This window comes from Scyliorhinus canicula, chromosome 12 (assembly GCF_902713615.1).
Source record: "Scyliorhinus canicula chromosome 12, sScyCan1.1, whole genome shotgun sequence".
NCBI classification, from domain to species: domain Eukaryota; kingdom Metazoa; phylum Chordata; class Chondrichthyes; order Carcharhiniformes; family Scyliorhinidae; genus Scyliorhinus; species Scyliorhinus canicula.
The window spans coordinates 125,472,435-125,491,481 of record NC_052157.1 but is presented as its reverse complement, the minus strand read 5'-3'; the positions used below and the strand labels follow the sequence as shown (position 1 = coordinate 125,491,481).

The window sequence follows — 19,047 nt, the reverse complement described above, 5'->3', positions numbered from 1 at the left end:
CAGAAATGGGTCAGAGTATCACAGGGCTACTGATGCCCATAAAGTAATTTCCCAGTTTACGATTGATGTTGAGCAGAGCAAAGGAAGGAAAATAAACCGTTCTTGTCTGGTTGAAATGAGGAGAGCAACCTGAAATACAGCCTTTGCTGCCGCATGGAATAAAATAAATAGGGCAGCTGTTGGCTGCACTGAAGAAAATAACAACAATGTGACTTTGCCCAGTAATTAAATACCATGGCGAGTTAAATAAATCGTTTAAATAGAATTTGTGGCATCCTTAATCTGATTCCCTTTTTCTTCTTCAGCTGACAGTGTTGCAGTGAACTTCATAAATAATAATAATCTCAATCTCTGTTCAGTATGTGTGACCGACCGGCTTACCTTCAAATTCGGTATGACAGTTACTTGAACTTTCATTCAGGCTCTCCTCCTCTGTTATGATGATGTTCTCAATATCCTTCATTGTCAAATGGTCCCGAAATGCATGAAATAATATGTGCTTCAGTTCTTCCAGTGTAATCCTCTGCATATCAAACTGATGGGAAAAATATGAGTCAAGCTGTGTCCAGAATGATAAAATCGTTAGTCATTTTAATAGGAGAGAGCGAGCTTGGTATATCAAAGATTAGGATTTATATCTGAACAATAGGCTTAATTAGTCTCTCTCAACAAGGTCAATTTCGCAGTCATATGGATTCCTTCCACAGCTTGGTGATTTGGGTCACTGGTTTCTGCTGAAACACTGCTATTGGATGCTTTGTGAATGGCAAACAGGATGTGGAGCTGAGGCACACAGCTCACGTTTGTGAATTGCTCATTAAAAGTAGGACTAGCGATTTAAAAAGAAAACTAAACAGGCATCCACCATCATTGCCATTTCCTCCAACCAAATGTTGAAAGGATCGAAACCATTGTCCTCACCACAAGCTTTGTCACCGACTTCATCCATTTCTCTGGCAATTTTCTGCCCATAGTTTTGGTGCTATATTTAATTCGGAGATGAGCTTCAGGCCACATATCTGCACCACCAACAAGACTGCCTACTTCCACCTTCCCTAATAGTGAAGGACTCTTGCTATGTCTCAGCTCACCTGTTGCTAAACCCTCCAACATGTCTTTGTTATCTCTATAGTGTTCCAGTGCTCTCCAAGTGGATTCCCCATCGTCTACCCTCAATAAACCTGAACTCATTCAAAACTTTGCTGCCCGTATACTAACTCTCACCCAAGTCCCATTCGCCCATCGCCCCTATGCTTGCTGACCTACATTGGCAGCAGTTCAGGCAACAAATCAGTATTAAAATGCTCATCCATATTTTCAAATCTTATGGCTTTTCACTCCCATGGCTTTGCTCCTTTATCTGTCTGTAATCTCCTCCAGCACTATAATCCTCCGAGATCTCTTGGCTTTTCCACTGCTGGCCTCTTGCACATCCCCCAATTTCACTTCACCACTGGCAGACGTGCCTTCAGCTGTCTCAGTCCAGGGCACTGAAATTTCCTCCTTAAGCATCTCTGCTTCTCCAACTCGTTGTCCTCCATTCAGATGCTTCTTCAAAACCTACCTCTTTGACCTTGCTTTTGATCATCATTCCTAGTACCACTTAATACAGCTTGGTGTTCAACTTTGTTTTGTTTTATTACATTAAAGGAGTTATATAAATACAATGTTATTGCTGCACGAGTCCATCTTATATTGTGTAACATGTTCTTGTACATTTAGCCAAACACAAATATAAAGGATGAAAGAACCGCAAGAATATAAGGGGCGGTATTCTCCGACCCCCCCGCCGGGTCGGAGAATTGCCCGGGGCTGGTGCCAATCCCGCCCCCGCCGTGTCCCGAATTCTCCGCCACCGGAGATTCGTCGCGGACGGGAATCACGCCGCGCTGGTCGGCCCCCCCCCCCCCCCGGTAATTCTCCGGTTCGTGATGGGCCGAACTCCCGCCACTGTCACCGGCAGGGATAAAACCACCTACCTTACCGGCGGGATTGGCGGCGTGGGTGGGTGCCGGGGTCCTGGGGGGGGGGGGGGGGGTGGGGCGTGGGGCGATCTGACCCCGGGGGGTGCCCCCACGGTGGCCTAGCCCGTGATCGGGGCCCACATATCGGCGGGCGGGCCTGTGCCGTGGGGGCACTCTTTTTCTTCCGTCTTCGCCATGGGCTTCACCATGGCGGAGTCGGAAGAGACTCCCTCCCCTGCGCATGCGCCGAGATGACGTCAGCAGCTGCTGATGCTCCGGCGCATGCGCGGGCTTATGCCGGCTGGCGAAGTCCTTTCGGCCCCAGCTGGTGTGGCGCCAAAGGCCGTTCACGCCAGCCGGCGGAGCGCCAACCACTCCGGCGCGGGCCTAGCCTCTCAATGTGAGGGCTTGGCCCCTAAAGTTCATACTCTCTTACTCTTTTTAAACATCATGCTTTCTTCAAGCTCATTGATGATATCTTCTCTGGTTTGCTTTGCTTTAGGGCAGTACATGTTTCCAACAGCATCTCTTCCTCCATTTTAAGCGCCAATTAATCAACCAGTCACCTTCTCAACTCTAAGTCAGAGGATTTGTATAATCAAAAACACATCATCTAGGTTGACACTGAAGTGCAGTACTGAGGGAGAGCTTCATTGTGGGAGATGTTTGCTTTCAAACATGTTACTAAATTCAGATGCCACCTGTTCAGAGAGACATAAATGATCCCTTTGTATGATGTGTAAAAGAGCAGAGCGTTCTCATGCTGTCCCGACAAACAATTCTACCACAAACAACAGCGACAAGATCAAATTATCATTATCACAACCCGGTTAATAACACAAGTGAGAACTTTACTGAATATTGAAAGGTCAGAGGAGAAGTTAAAAAGCTAATTGGAGAAGCAAAGAGAGAGCATGAGAAGAGGTTGGTAACTAACGTCAAAGGGAATCGAAAAGTCTTCCATAGGCTTATAAATAGAAAAAGGAAGAATGGGGCCAATTAGATATCAAAAGGGGGATTTATGCATTGAGGCAAGGGACATGAATGAGGTACTGAATGTGCACTGTACATCTGTTTGGATCAAGGAAAACTATGCTGCCAGAATCATATTGAAAGAAGAGTTGGCTGAGACATTTCATGCACTAAAATAAATTGAGAAAGTGATGATATTAGACACATTGGCTGCACTGAAAGTTGCAAAGTCACCAGAATCAATGAGATGCATCTCAGGACACTGAGGGAAGTAAGGGTAGAAATTACAGATGGACTGGCTATAATCTTCCAAACCTTCTTAGATACAAGGGTGGGGCCAGAGGGCTGGCAAATTGTAGATTTTGTACCCTTGTTCAGAAAAGGATGTAAGGGGAAAGTCAGGAACTGCAAACCAGTCAGTTTAACCCTAATGATGTGAAAGCTTCTGAAAATACTAATTTTCGACAACATTAATAGTGACTTGGGCAAATGTGAATTTCTTTTTAAAATGTTTTATTCTCCATTTTCACATTTTCCTTCAAGTTTTACACCCCACCCACAGACAGTAAACGGTAACAAATACAAAATCAATCCCCGTAACAATAACAACGATCCCATCCTCCCACCACCCCAAACAACGGCCCACCTGGGCAAATGTGAATTAATTAAGGAGAGCCATCACAAATTTATTAAAAATAAATTGTGTTTAACAAATTTGTTTGAGATTTATGAGAGGGTTGATGAGGGCAATGCAGTTGATGTGGTGTACATAGATTTCCGCAAATGTGTTTGACAAAGTGCCACGTAACAGGATTGTCAGCAGAATTTAAATCTATGAAAGAAAAGGAGCAATTGCAGCATGGATATGAAGTTTGCTGACGGTTGACTTTCGGACTGGAGTATACATTTGGGTTCTCCAGCGCTCAGTTCTAGGATCACTAATTTTCTTGATATATATTATTGATCAACTTGGGGCGTAGGACAGAATTTGCAGGTCATGCAAAACGTGGAGATGTTGTGAATTGTGAAGAGGATAGTGATACACCTCAAAAGGACACAGACAGGTTGTAGACCCAGCAGACACATGGCAGATGAAGTGTAATGCACAGTAGTGTGAAGTTGTAGGAGGAATGAGGGGAGACAAAATGAAATAAAAGATATGATCCTAAAAGGAGTGCAAGAGCAGAGGGACCATGGAGTCTATGTGCACCAATTGTTTAAGGTAGCAGGGCAGGTTGAGAAAGGCATATGGGATCATGGGCTTTATAAATAGAGGTATGGAGTACAAAAGCAAGGAAACGACAGTGAGCCTTTTATGAAGCCCTGTTTTTCCCTTAACTCTAGTCTTATTTCCAAATCTCGGCACTTGACTTCAGGAAGGATGTGAAGGCATTAGAGGGGGTAAAGATTCATGAGAATGATTTCAGGGCCTTCAGTGACATGGATAGAAGCTTGGGCGGTTCTTCAAGAAGAGAAGATTGAGAGGAGATTTGATTTGAGGTGTTCAGAATCATGCAGGGCCTGTTCAGAGTAGAGAGGGAGAAACTGTTCTCATTGGTGGAAAGGTTGGGAACCAGAGGACACCAATATAAGGTCAATGGCAAAAGAACCAAGGATGATTTGAGGAGAAACCTTTTACACAGCAGATGCTTAGGATCTGCAATGCGCTTCTTGAGAATGTGGTGGAGGCAGATTCAATCACGGCTTTCAAAAGAGAATTGAGCAATTATCAGAAGAGAAAACATTTGCAGGGCTATGGGGAAAGACAAGGGAACGGTACTAGTGGAGTTGCCCTTGACGTGCTTGCACAAATCGACTACTGGGTATCTTACGCTGTAATTGTAACAACACTTCAAAATTAATTCATTACCTGTAAAGCACTTTGAGATATCCTAAGGTCATGAAAAGCACTGTGTGAATGCAAATTATCTTTCTTTCACCTCGCTTGCTTTTTGTGAGGCTTTGCAGAGTGAAAAGGGTGCCTATTGCATTTTATATAACGCAGTGACTACACTTCCAAAATAAATCATTGCTCATGAAAATGTTCAAGTTCAATCTCTTTCTTTTCACCCATTTATACGGTGCACTGTGCACGGTGGCACAGTGGTTAACACTGCTGCCTCACAGCGCCAGGGACCTTGGTTTGATTCTGGCCTTGGGTGACTGTGTGGAGTTTGCACGATCTCCCCGTATCTGCGTGGGTTTCCTCCGGGTGTTCCAGTTTCCCCCCACAGTCGAAAGATGTGCAGGTTAGGTGGATATGCCATGCTAAATTTCCCTTCAGTCTCCAAAGATGTGCGGGTTAGATGGAGTCATGGGGTTACGGGGATAGGGTGGGGGAGTGGGCCTGGGTAGGGTGCTCTTTCAGAGCATCAGTGCAGACTCGATGGGCTGAATGTCCTCCTTCTGCACTGTAGAGATTCTATGATTCTATTCGTTGAAAAGCCAGCATGAGTATTTGCATTTGCAATGTCCTGTTCACAAACAATACTGAATGGAGGAAACTACGCCCTCATCCTTCTCCAGATTCCGAAACTGCTTTCAAACTTACCCACCGCAGACGTTCACGAAGAATCAAAAGCAAACAGGGAAAACAGGATTGGTTATTTCAACCCAAATATGAATCACCTTTTTCAAATGAGTTAGCTTCAAGCAGTAGTGGCACAAGCAAGATAATGTGCCGTGAACTAACAGAAGATGGAGACATGCCTGTGATCTCCCATGCACTGAATTATCAATCTGAGGCGTGAAGACATAAATGCAAAATGCATGACACCACTTTCATCAGCAATAAAATGCTCACCTGGACTGTTCTCAAGTACATCAAAGATTTTTTTTAGCCATATTATTAAAGGCCAGGTGGCAAGTGAAAGATTTCCACATGCTTTGACTGGAATAGTGTTAGATAACAGGGCTAAAAAGAAGATTGAGAACTAAATATCCTAAAAAGAGAAAATGTATGAGAATTTTGTTTAACACTTGTGGTGCGAAACATATAGGAGTCCATTAATAAGAGAAACTCAACAGCACTCAATGGGAATGACGATTAATAAATTCCAGGCAACACAGGTAAGACAGGTTGTATCTAATAAATATATTGGAATGCTTCAATGAAACAACGGATTTATGGATGAGTAAGATGGTTGATATCTTGATTTTCAGAACGCCCTTGACAAGGCCTTTCACAGGAGTCGTATGACTACAGTGCAAGCTTTCAGGATCGTAGATTGTAAATTGGATAATTAGCTGGCTATACAATAGGAAACAGAAGGTAGACATTGATGTTACTAATTAGAAGTTGTGAGCAGTTTAGTCCCTTGGAAATGGTCCTATAACCTTTATTTATTAATAACCTTGATGAAAACATTATAAATACAATATCTAACTTCATAGATTATATGTAGAAAGCAGAATATTCCAAGGTGAAGAATTGTTCAGAGAGCAGTGTACACACTTTGCAACTGGTGTGATCAATATTATGTCTTAATGCTCAATATGTTGGTCACATTAGGATTACACAGGAGGTTTAATCGCGGATAGAGGGCATCAGGAAAATGATATTTGCATGTTCGCAAAATCAGCTAGTTGCTGTTAAACATTAAAAATATAGCATTGGTCAGCACGATTTATCAAACTAAAAACAACTCAGAAAACCATGGTGAAGAAGAGAAATGGGGCGTGCTTTAACAAACAAAAAAAGCCCCGTTTAGGGCAAAAATAGCGGGGTGTTTCTTGGAGCCTGCAGCATTGAGAATGACCCCGCAATCAAACAGGATTTGTTTTTTGGGGGGCCTCGGCGAGGAACGCCCCTCTGCAACTGCACTTACCTCACTTCCTGCACTACAGAAGAGATTGAGGCGCCATTTTTAAATGCGACCCCGATCTTTCGTTCCCCTCCCCCAGCCACCCTACTGCAGCCTCCAAATCCCAAAACTTACCTCTTAGGGGGTCTTCGAGCCCCCCCTCACCCCACCTCTTATGGGTGGGGCACCCCTGGGCACGATCCCTGGCACGGACAACCTGGCACCAGGTACCATGGCGCTGCCAGCTTGGCACCCTGGCAGTGCTCCGGTCAGCCTGACAGTGCCATCTGGTGGGCACCCTGACACTGCCAGGGTGCAGGGGTGGCAGGAGGAGTGCCAGGATACAACCCTGCCCAGAGCCCGACCACATGGGGGTCCAATGGCCTGGGAGACCCCCCCAGGTTCTGTAATGCCTGGTCCATGTTTGTGCAGACCAGTGCTAAACAGTGCCTTGGCGAGGTCTCTCAGGCACAGGCATTCAGGAGGTTTTACCCTATTGGAGTACTACTGACTGATGATGCATAGTTGCCACAGCATGGACTGAGGCATAAACGGTGGATCCCTCTGCCTGCGGAGGCACGCCGAGCCAGAAAACATGTCTGGCTGGACAGAGAATCCCGCCCATAGTGTTGATGCCGGGACTGGATTGCATGTGGTTCGATATCTCGTTGGGGGCGCTATTTCTAGAGCAAATCTGGACAAGCAAATGGGCCAGCACTCTACCTATATAAATCTAGAGCAATTTTCATTTCTGCCAGCATCATATTCACTGGGGCTGGAATTGGCGCAGGACAGCTTGACAAGCTGGAGCTGCTTATAAGTACTCCACTCCCCACACATTCTCATTCCAGCCAAGAAGATGGCTCAGAGACGAGCCGCACCACATGTCATGGATGTGGAGCGCGATAGAATTTTGGATGTGGTGGAGGAGGGGGGGAGGCACCCTCTTCCCTAGGGTGGGCAAGAGGCTCCCACCCGCAGTTGTCAACCAGTCCTGGGTGGAGGTGGCCAAGGCGGTCAGTATTGTGAGCCTCACCAGGTGGACTGGCACCCAGTGCCGCAAGAAGATAAACAACCTCCTTCGGGCAGCTCAGGTGAGTCACCAACTCTGTTCCCCTGGCATCACTGTGGTTCCTCACTCCTCACATCATACCCCCACTCCCATAGAGGCCAATCAAAACCCACCTTCATGCATCTCCCTCACATCCCACCCTGCACCAAACACCAACACTTGTATCGTCATCATTGGCCAGGTGCCTTGCATAACCCCCTCGGTGTAACTCACCTCCATGCAACTCAGTGTAACTCACCTCCATGCACCTCACCTTTTACTTTATGTATCCCCTAGGAAAAGATGGCCCATAATAGAAGGGAGTGGGAGAAGGCTGGAAGTGGCGTCCTGTAAATGTTCATAGAGTCTCTGGTCATTTGGGAGCTCACCCAGGCATCCTGGACCTCAGGGACGAAATTCTCCGACCCCTGCAGGGTTGGAGAATCGGCCAGGGCCGGTGAAAATCCCGCCGCCGCCGTGGCCGGAATTCTCCGCCACCCAGGAATTGGCAGGGGTGCGAATAGTGCCGCGCCGATCGGCGTGCCCTCTGCACCGATCGCCGAGCCCCCTGCGGCGTTTCTCCGGCCCGCGATGGGCCAAAGTCCCGCCGCGGGCCAAAGTCCCGCTGCTGAGAGGCCTCTCCCGCCGCCGTGGTTTTAACCACCTCTGGTGGCGGCGGGATTGGTGGCGTGAGTGGGCCCCCGGGGTCCTGGAGGGGCACAGGGCGATCGGACCCCGAGGGGTGCCCCCACGGTGGCCAGGCCCGCGATCAGGGCCCACTGATTGGCGGGCGGGCCAGTGCTGTGGAGGCACTCTTTTTTTCTTCCGCCACGGTCTCCACCATGGCGGAGGCGGAAGAGAACCACCCCTACCGCGCATGCGCCGGTGGTGACGTCAGCGGTAGCTGACGCACCGGCGCATGCGCGAACCGGCGAAGGCCTTTCGGCCAGCCCCGACGCTGGCCGGCGGGTGTCAAAGGCCGTTGGCGCCGGTTGTGGCGCCAGTCGGCGTGGCGCCAACCACTCCAGCGCGGGCCTATCCCCCAAAGGTGCGGAGAATTCCGCATCTTTGGGGAGGCCCGACGCCGGAGTGGTTGGCGCCACTCCGCTACGCCGGGACCCCCCACTCCGCCGGGTAGGGGAGAATCCCGGCCCAGGTCTCTGACCTCCGCTGAGCAGAGGGTGAGGAAATCATCCAAGGTGATTCAGGAGAGGGCTATCTCCGAGGGGGAGGTAGGCATGCCAAACCGAGTGAGCCCCTAATGCAAAATGATGCCCCTATAGCAAGTGAGTCACCTCTTTCCCCTCACCACTTCTTCTCAAAATCTCACCATGTGTCTTGTCTTTTGTCCTACGGATCATCATCAGACCATGCCGGCCTGTCTGGGGTACCCCGCCCCAGCCACAACCCCAGCATACTCCGGAGATGACACCGACTTCTCGGCATTGCATTCATCTGCGCCCTCTACCATCGCATAGACCATCACCTCAGTGGGGCATTTTAATGAAGAGACTCTTGCACCTTCTGGCTCACACGTCAAACATGCTGCAGCACATCAAGTGGAGGTAGGGATACTGAGGGAGTGGACAGTGGGAGGGCTGCCCCATTCCAGGAAACAGCTGCAGTCTGGACAGGTATCCTGCTTCTGGAAGCATGATCTCATCAGTGCAGACGCAGAGCCAGGAATCACAAGGAGAGGGTTTCAGCACCTTTCCAGCGCCTGCAGGTGTAGTTGGAGGAGTCTAACTGCCTTCAGGTGCAAGAGACGGTGATGACAATGTATGGTACCCAGGCCATCACTGAACGGTTGGCATCCGCGGTGGAAGCCTTGGGTCAAAAAGTCACAGCCATGGGTCAAGATGACCACGGCTTGGGGAACACTGTGCGGTCGATGTCTGTGGCTCAGGGGAGCCCAGTAACAGGCAGCCATGAGCCGCACCTACATGGACTTGCTTTGGTGCTCCAGAGCTTGGCCCAGTCACAAAGGGTCATGACTGAGAGTGTGGTGAGCATTGGCTGGGCAATGACTGACTTGGCCAGTCACAGAGGGACATGACCGCGGCAGCGAGGAACTGACTCACTCACTGAGGGATGTGGCCCAGTCTCTGTGGTCCATGGTTGAGGGCATCAGGATCCTAATTGAGATGAGAGTGGACCTCCAGGACTGGCAGCGCCAGGTGATGGTGGACCTACCGGAGCTCACTCTGGACTCACCTCCATCCCATGGAGTAGCCCGGAGTCATCAAGTACCCCGAGAGAGGAGGAAGTGATGGGCCCTGTGTCAGTGCCTCTTGCAGGAGAGGTGCTGGAACACCTCTGCGCGTCTAAATTCCCCCCACCTGTAATCTGACGGGCTGTAGGTAGAACAGGGTGGCATCTTGTCACCTGTGACACCCTAAAGTCAGCTGGGCCCATCCAGGTCCAGGCCCTCCAGAGTAGGATCGTCAAAGGCATCTCAGGTCAAAGGGCGAAATACGCAGCAGGCATCTCCACATCTGATGTGCTGTCTTGGGGCATATCTAGAAGGAGTGGTAAGCAATGTAAAATAAGGAAATTAAACACCAGTTAAGTTAGCACGGGTGCAGCACATAGGTTAAAGGTAGTGATCAGGGCACAACAATTGTATATAGTCACGATTAAACCTCTTTTCAACATCATTCCAATCTAGCTCGATCCTCTGTCTGAAGGGTGTGCAGGATGGACTTGGTTGGGTGTAAAGGGTGTGCAGGGTGGGGGCTGTGGGAGGTTGGTGGTGTGAGGTATGGAGGTGAGGTTGGAGGATGACAGGGGGAAGGGCCTCCAGGGCAACTGAATGTTCCACCTGGGTCAACCTCAAAGGCGGTACGGAATGGGGCCAGCAATGTGAGGCCACCTTGTAGGCCGCTTACCCAGAGTGAGCCATCTCCGCTCATCACCTCTACAGACCTCTGCCACACCGCCAAAGAATATACAGGCCCGTGAAATGGAATGGCTAGCACCCATGCAGGGATCATCTGGGACGACAGTGAAACGTGATCCGAAGGGTAGACGTCAAACTTTGTCAGATTTTGAGGAGCACCGGAGCTCATCGCACAGCAAGTCATCATCATTCTCCGTCCCGTGAACAAGACACACTGCTACTGCCTGCCCAGGGCCAGCATCCTGTAGTGATGATGGTAGGAGCCTCGGATGGGGAAGGGGGAACTGGGATGGTGGGAAGGAGTGATGGGACGAGGGACAGGGGTGGTGAATTGAAGGGAGGAGGGACAACAGAGGATGTGAGCGCAGTGGGGAAGGGGGCACCACTTGGAAGAGGGTGGGGAGAGTATGGAGTGATGGGACAGGGTGGCAGAGCTGCCGGTGGCAAATCGGGCATTGGTGAGGTCGTCTCATGTGCGGCGGCTCTGGAGCACACTTTGGGCAGCCTGCCGTGGCAGCCAAGGCTCCATGCCCGGTTCTTCCTGGCCATCCTTCTCGTCATATTAGGCCTCATGTTCTTCCTCCTCCTCCAGCATACCCACCTCTGCTGTGCGATGTTGTGCAGGATGCAGCAGACCAGCAGGATGTTCGAGACCCTCCTGCGGCTATATTCAGCGCTCCACCAGAGCGGTCCATGCATCGTAAGCACATCTTGAGGATGCTGATGCACCTATCAATGACACTCCTGACTGCTGTATGAGTGTCTTTATAGCTGTTCTCCACGTCAGTCTGTGGCTCCAGACAGATGCCATTAGCCAAGAGCTCAGCGGATAACCCTTGTCGACCAAAAGCCCCCACCCCGTCGAGGGAGCACCTCGAAAGTTCTGGGAACAGATGAGTGCACCAGGATGTAAGCTTTGTGCAGGCTGCCTCGGTGCTGGGAGCAGACATGCATGATGTACAGCTGGTGGTCACACTTCAACTGCACATTCTGGGAGTTGATGCCCTTCCTATTGAAGTGCACCCCCAATAAGCCGATGCTCATAGAGGGACATGAATTCCATTAATCACCCCCTGGACCTCGGTATGCAAGGGATAGCGGCAAATCCTGCTGCCTGGGCATCCTGGTGTGCCATCATCTGGCACAGGTGGCATATGGTCTCCATGGTTCGCTGAAGTCTTTGGCGGCACAAGCGGTGAAGGCATCTCCTCAAAGGCAGGCGCTGGCAGTATACACGTGTCCTGATGCAACGCAACGCCTCCTCGGCCTGTTGGGCGGCTGGCACGAGATCCTCACTGTCTGGTCCCTGCTCTTCGAGGGCAGGCTCCAGTTGTGCAGGGTCCTCCCTGAGCAGACCCTTTGCCTTCAAGCTCCGTGATGGTAACTGCAGGTAGATGGGGAGCATTCCTGGCTGTACTCTGAAATTCATTCTCTCCAGGGGCAGGAGAGAGAAGACATGTTATCAAGATGAGTATTCCCTAACCCATCCGATCCAACAGGCTGCATGGTGACCCCGAGTTAAACTTCAGTTCCACCCTCCACATGCCGCCCTGCAAACCCTCCCCCACCCCTCAGCTACCCGCTGATATGTTGCCTTCCATACTGCACCCCTGACCCCATCAGAAAGTGGCACCAAGAATCGCTAACCTCACCACCCATCCTCGTCAACAGTGGTATCAGTAGCTACCACATCCATGTCAGCAATAGGCTCTATGTCCCTTGTCCTGTCTCCCAGTGGGATCTACTGTGGGTGTCCTCATTGGATGGGCCATGTGTTATCCCGCAAGCAGGGTGGCACTTGGTTTTGTGGTGGAGAGGGTCAGCATGTGCCACCAATTGCCTCCATGCTTAGAGGCTTGTATGTGGGCAGGTCCGACAGTTGAGGGTAAGGCAGGGAAGTATGCATCTGCTGGGAGTGTAGCTGCAGTGTGATGTGGGTCCCAGATGTGATACACAAGTTGCGACAATCTGTCTGGGGGCAGGATGGATGGGAGCAGGGATGCAGTGGGCAGGCAGGGCTTGGAAATAGCTGCTGGTCCTGCGGAGTGGGCTAGCTGATAAGGTCAGTGGTGAGGTCTCTGCCCTGAGAGGGGCAGTGTGCCAGGGAGGGTGCATGTGTCCTTAGTTTGGGGTGAGCTCTGCTATTCCCCTGCTTCCCCTGCAGTGGGGTACCACTTCTGGTGAATGAACTGAGAAGTGGCAGTACCTGGTGTGCCACTGATTGAACTTGGCCACTCAAATGATGTTGGTGGATACTGCAGCAATGGCAGCCTGAGCTAGGCCACCCTGATCCCAAGGGGGAAACCCCAAATCCACAGAGCTGTCAGCTAGTCGCTCCCCGTTACTCCGGGAGCCGCCCGCAGCAAGAGGTACAAATTTTAAGTTTTTCAAACTTTGCTCACCTTCTCTCTCCACCTGAGCAGCCATTTCACCCAGTCCCTGTTTGTAAAGATGTGCAGTAAATCACCCTCACATGACTTCCACCTCGGAGGAGTGGGAACATCGCGGAGGCCCGGAGAATACTGAGTCAAACGCGCTAATGACATTTAAATGCATGCTAATGTCGGTTTTGCACGCTGCATCCGGTATGGGGCGTAAACCTCATTATCACAACCAGCGAAAGTGCCCGAATCGGCGTCTGGCGTGGACCTTGTTTTTGGCCAGACCGTCCGATTGTGGTTCCCGTTTTCAGTGTTGCAAGATGTAAAATTTTGCCCATTCTTGGGTAACATAAATCTATCGACCTACTGAATCTTTCAGTTGATTTAATTGAACTGAGTTTTGGAATGGAGAGTTGGAATGGGGAGGCGGTGACATAGTGGTATTGTCACTGGACTAGTAATCCAGAGAGCCAGGTTAATGATCTGCAGAACTGGGTTCGAATCCCATCACGGCAGGTGATAGAATTTAAACTCAATAAAATATCTGGATGAAATCATTCTCGATTGTTGTCAAAACCCATCTGGTTCACTCGTGGAAATCTGCCATCGTTTCCTGGTCTGGCCTACATGTGACCCACAGCAAGCCACTCAGTTGGATTCAACCACTACGCAAGCACAAGGAAGGAATGAAACCGGACAGATCTAAGCAGGCACTGGAAATGACAATGGCAAACCCAGCTCTGCCGACCCTGCAAAGTTCTCCTTACTTACATCTGGGGGCTTGTGCCAAAGTTAGGAGAGCTATCTCACAGACTGTCATAATATACACCAGTCTATCATGGTGCAGACACACACACACTGATGGACACACAGCAAAACCAATCAACGCGCATAACACCGCAGCCAATCACCAGTTAGAGCACACTCACTATAAAGACAGAGGGCATCAGTTTTCCCGCTCATTCGGGATGCAGCCTCTCAGAAGAACAGAACTTACAGCTTACAGCACAGATCTTCACCATGTGCTGAGTGCATAGACTGGTTAGGATAGGCATAGGTCTTTAGTTTAATCTAACATTGTGTTAACCCACAGTGAAAGTATGTTCAACAGTTTCTAGCTTAATAAAATAGTGTTGTACTATTTTAAGTGTTGGTAGTCTGTATGTGTTCCACGGATCCAAAGCACCCAACACATCACAGATTAGTTAAGCAACAGCCTGACATAGTCATACTCACAGAATCATACCTTACCAACAACGTCTATCCTCGCCACTTGCCTGGGTGAGTGCAGCTCCACCACCTGGAGGTTCCCCTCCAAGTCACTCACCGCCCTAATTTGGAAATATAACGCCGCTCCTTCACTGTCGCTGGGGCAACATCCTGGAACTCCCTCCTGAACAGCAGAGTGGGCGTACCTAAAACTCAAGGACTGCAGCGGTTCAAGAAGGCAGCTCACCACCACCTTCTGAAGGGTAACTAGGGGTAGGGCAATAAATGCTGACCTAACCAGAGACGCCCACATCACGTAAATGAATTTAAAAAATATTCTACCTACCCTTGTTTGAGGAAGTGCTTGATAACTTAGCTTCATCTTTAAGGCTGCTGCAGCAGCGGCAAGATTGCTGAATGGGTTGGGTGTGAAGCAGCCAACCAATTACAGAAAAAAACCATGGCAGTACACCCAGAAGGTTGTGTGTTAATATTGTGCATGGTACCTGCGAGGTCGTGCAACAGGCGGCAAGGTTGGCCTATCCTAACCAAGCTGCATTGAGCTAACACTGCTTATAACTTTGCCATTTACCACCCAGACGCTCCGATTATACATGAGATAATGTGAAACCTGTCAACCTGGCCCACATCAAGCCCTCCAGCAAGATTTTTCAACACTTTGCATCCACATTGTCCAGCAGCGCACAATTTCAAGTTACAATCTACAACCGACATTCTCACTGCACTCTCGTCTTAACATGGTTTCACGGGTAAAATAATAGTAGCATAACCTGAGTAGATCATGAACGGTCACATTGAAATAGCTAGTGTTCAAAATCTCTTCTCCAACTTCAAGATGAAACCCCTGGAGGCCGATGTCTCTGTGACCAAGCTGGGCTGATTGATTTCAGAATTAATGGTGATAATTGGGGCTGTGTCGAGGTGCTAATTAAGTTGTGTATAAAGAAAGACTTGCAATTATAGTGTGCCGCTCATGACGTTAGGATGTTCCAAATCGCTTTACAGCCATTGAAGTACTTTCAAGTGCATTCACTGTTGCTAAATATGAGGATCAATCTACACATAGAAAGGTCCCACAAAGAGGAATAAATGGCTATCTGTTTTATGCTGTTGGATTGAAGATAGGTGTTGGCCAGGACATTGTGGCTAGACTTTAACATTGACCGGGTAGGTGAGCACGTGCCTGACCTAAAAGGACAGTAAATCCCGTTGTGACGACGTCGGGCCCGCATTCCGACATCACTGGGCATTTGTGAGGTATCTCGGTTGGCAGGCGCAGGCTCGGATTGGCACCCGCTGACAACAATGGAGGTAGTTAAGGGGATTAAAACCCCCAACTGACCCGAATTCAATATTGCCCGTACGATTTTATGCCCGTCGCACGACAACACGGGCAGGTGGAGTTTTGGGTCCCCCTCGCACGCTCTGCACACGTGTGAGCCTCATTTGACAACCTGCTGATGGATATCGTCTATTCGGCAGGGAGTAACTCCTTCTCTGTGGAAGACTGAGGAGGCCTGTTGGTCGTACGCATCCCCCTCGGGCAGAGGCGCAGGCACAGGACGATCAGGACCAGCAGAGAGGGCAAGGGGACTGACCCAGCAGAAGACACCACTACCCTGTTGCCAGGGTGTACTGGCAGTGATCAAACCACCCTGACATGGCAGAGGTCCAGTGCCGCAGGAGACTCCGGCTTTCAAGGGAAGCCATAATGGGCATCTGGGCCTGAGATAGCCTCCATCCGTGTGGGTGGTCACCCAATGCCCATGGCTCTGAAGGTCACTGTGGCACTGATCGTTCTAGGATGTGGTGGGCGATTTCTGTGGAGTCTCTCAGTCAGCTGCATATGGCTGTGTCAACCTGGACACTGACACCCAGTTCAATCATGTGAGCACATTCATTCATTTCAGGAGGATCAGGTCCACCAGGCTGAGCGAGCGCGAGGATTCACAGCCATTTAGGGTTCCCCCAGATCCAGGGTGCCATTGATTGTACTCAGGTGGCCATCAAGGTGTCAGCTGACCAGCCGGATGCCTTTGTGAACAGAAAGGGCTTTCATTCTATGTAAGAAGTCTTACAACACCAGGTTAAAGTCCAACAGGTTTGTTTCAAACACGAGCTTTCGGAGCACTGCTCCTTCCTCAGGTGAATGAAGAGATATGTTCCAGAAACATATATATAGACAAAGTCAAAGATGCCAGACAATGCTTGGAATGCGAGCATTTGTGGGTAATCAAATCTTTACAGATCCAGAGATGGGGTAACCCTAGGTTGAAGAGGTGTGAATTGTCTCAAGCCAGGACAGTTGGTAGAATTTCGCAAGCCCAGGCCAGATGGTGGGGGGTGAATGTAATGCGACATGAATCCCAGGTCCCAGTTGAGGCTGCACTCATGCTTGCGGAACTTGGCTATAAGTTTCTGCTCGGCAATTCTATGTTGTCGCGTGTCCTGAAGGCCGCCTTGGAGAACGCTTACCCGGAGATCAGAGGCTGAATGCCCTTGACTGCCGAAGTGTTCCTTGACTGGAAGGGAACATTCCTGCCTGGTGATTGTCGCGCGATGCCCGTTCATTCGTTGTCGCAGCATCTGCATGGTCTCGCCAATGTACCACGCTTCGGGACATCCTTTCCTGCAGCGTATGAGATTGACAACATTGGCCGAGTCGCACGAGTATGTATCGCGTACCTGGTGGGTGGTGTTCTCACGTGTAATAGTGGTATCCATGTCGATGATCTGGCAAGCCTTGCAGAGATTGCCATGGCAGGGTTGTGTGGTGTCTTGGTCGCTGTTCTGAAGGCTGGGTAGTTTGCTGCAAACAATGGTTTGTTTGAGGTTGCGCGGTTGTTTGAAGGCAAGTAGTGGGGGTGTGGGGATGACTTTGGCAAGATGTTCATCTTCGTCGATGATGTGTTGAAGGCTGTGAAGAAGATGTCGTAGTTTCTCCGCTCCAGGAAAGTACTGGACGATGAAGGGTACTCTGTCAGTTGTGTCCCGTGTTTGTCTTCTGAGGAGATCGGTGCGATTTTGTGCTGTGGCGCGTTGGAACTGTCGATCGATGAGTCCCGTTTGTACGAGGGCATCTTTCAGCATCTGTAGATGTCTGTTATGTTCCTCCTCGTCTGAGCAGATCCTGTATATATGGAGGGCTTGTCCATAGGGGATGGCTTCTTTAATGTGTTTAGGGTGAAAGCTGGAGAAGTGGAGCATTGTGAGGTTATCTGTGGGCTTGCGGTAAAGTGAAGTGCTGAGGTGACCGTCCTTGATGGAGATGAGTGTGTCCAAGAATGCAACAGAATTTGGAGAATAGTCCATGGTGAGTCTGATGGTGGGATGGAACTTATTGATGTCATCGTGTAGTCGTTTCAGTGATTCTTCGCCGTGGGTCCAAAGGAAAAAAATGTAATTGATGTATCTGGTGTATAACGTCGGTTGAAGGTCCTGTGCAGTGAGGAAGTCTTGTTCAAACTTGTGCATGAAGATATTGGCATATTGAGGTGCGAATTTGGTCCCCATGGCTGTTCCGTGCGTCTGGATGAAGAATTTGTTGTCGAAGGTGAAGAGATTGTGATCTAGAATGAAGAGGATGAGTTGCAGAATTGCGTCTGGAGATTGGCAGTTGTCGGTGTTGAGTACTGAGGCAGTTGCAGCAATGCCGTCGTCATGGGGGATGCTGGTGTAGAGTGCCGAGACGTCCATTGTGACGAGGAATGTTCCTGGTTCAACTGGTCCATGGGTGTTGAGTTTCTGTAGGAAGTCCGTCGTGGCGCGACAGAAGCTGGGTGTATCTTGTGCGATGGGTTTCAAGATGCCCTCGATGTGGCCAGAGAGGTTCTCACACAGGGTCCCATTGCCTGAAACGAAAGGACGGCCTGGTGTGTTGGCCTTGTGTATTTTCAGGAGGCAGTAGCGATCTCCAATGCGGGGATTACGTGGGATGAGAGCACGTAGGGTGCTCTGAAGGTCTGGATCCAAGGTCTTGATAAGTCTGTTGAGTTGCCCATTCCCTTCCATAGAAAATTTGATAGCCCGGACATTTCTGAACAGGCATGATGAGGCTGTCACCAATGCGGTACACAGGGTATTTCTGGCTTGAGTCCAGTAAATTATTTATGGTGAGAAAATGAACATGAAACAAATCAAAGCAAATCCAAATTATTAACATAGTTTTTCAAATGAAAAGAAAACAATAGCACTCAGTGCAGAACCATGTTTGTGTCTAATGTACCTTGAGCTTTAATTTGCGGGTGCTATGTCTAGGTGCCCCCCCACTCACTGACAGTGGCATTTGAGGCAGGTTGATGATCTCATTGCCCTGTTGGCACAGATGGCCTTGCCGGTCATCCTCTGGTCGGTGAGGCCTGAGGAGGCACTACCGGGGAGGGTTCACTCAACAACATTGCCGGACGACCGTCAGTCAAGGCAGACTCGGAGGATGGAGTGGCGACTGACAGAGAGTCGGAACAGCTGCTGCCTTATCCAGGGCTCCGTGAGAAGAGCCCACAGAGATGATGGCCACCTTGTCCAGCATTCTGAGGTCAGTGCTCACCTCCCTGCTCTCCAATGAAGGATGGGCACCCATCAGTGGTCCGGGTATAACTCTAATAACACATCATTGCACTCCTGGAGCTGCGTCTCCAAGAAATACGGCACTCTATCAATGGACGGGGCTGTGTGCTTGGAGGTTATGGTCACCACAACATTTGTGCTCCCAAAGGACTCATCCATGACAGATACTAAGGCGGGCAAA

At 49.7% G+C, this 19,047-nt stretch overlaps 1 protein-coding gene across 1 annotated transcript in view; it reads right to left on the bottom strand.

Moving 5' to 3' along the window:
• Positions 1–19,047, bottom strand: part of caln1 (calneuron 1) — a 482,787-nt gene that overhangs the window by 18,764 nt on the left and 444,976 nt on the right. The window contains exon 5 of the mRNA XM_038814049.1: positions 382–535. Within this exon, the coding sequence (XP_038669977.1) occupies positions 382–535 (154 nt within the window). The remainder of the gene's footprint in view (positions 1–381; positions 536–19,047) is intronic.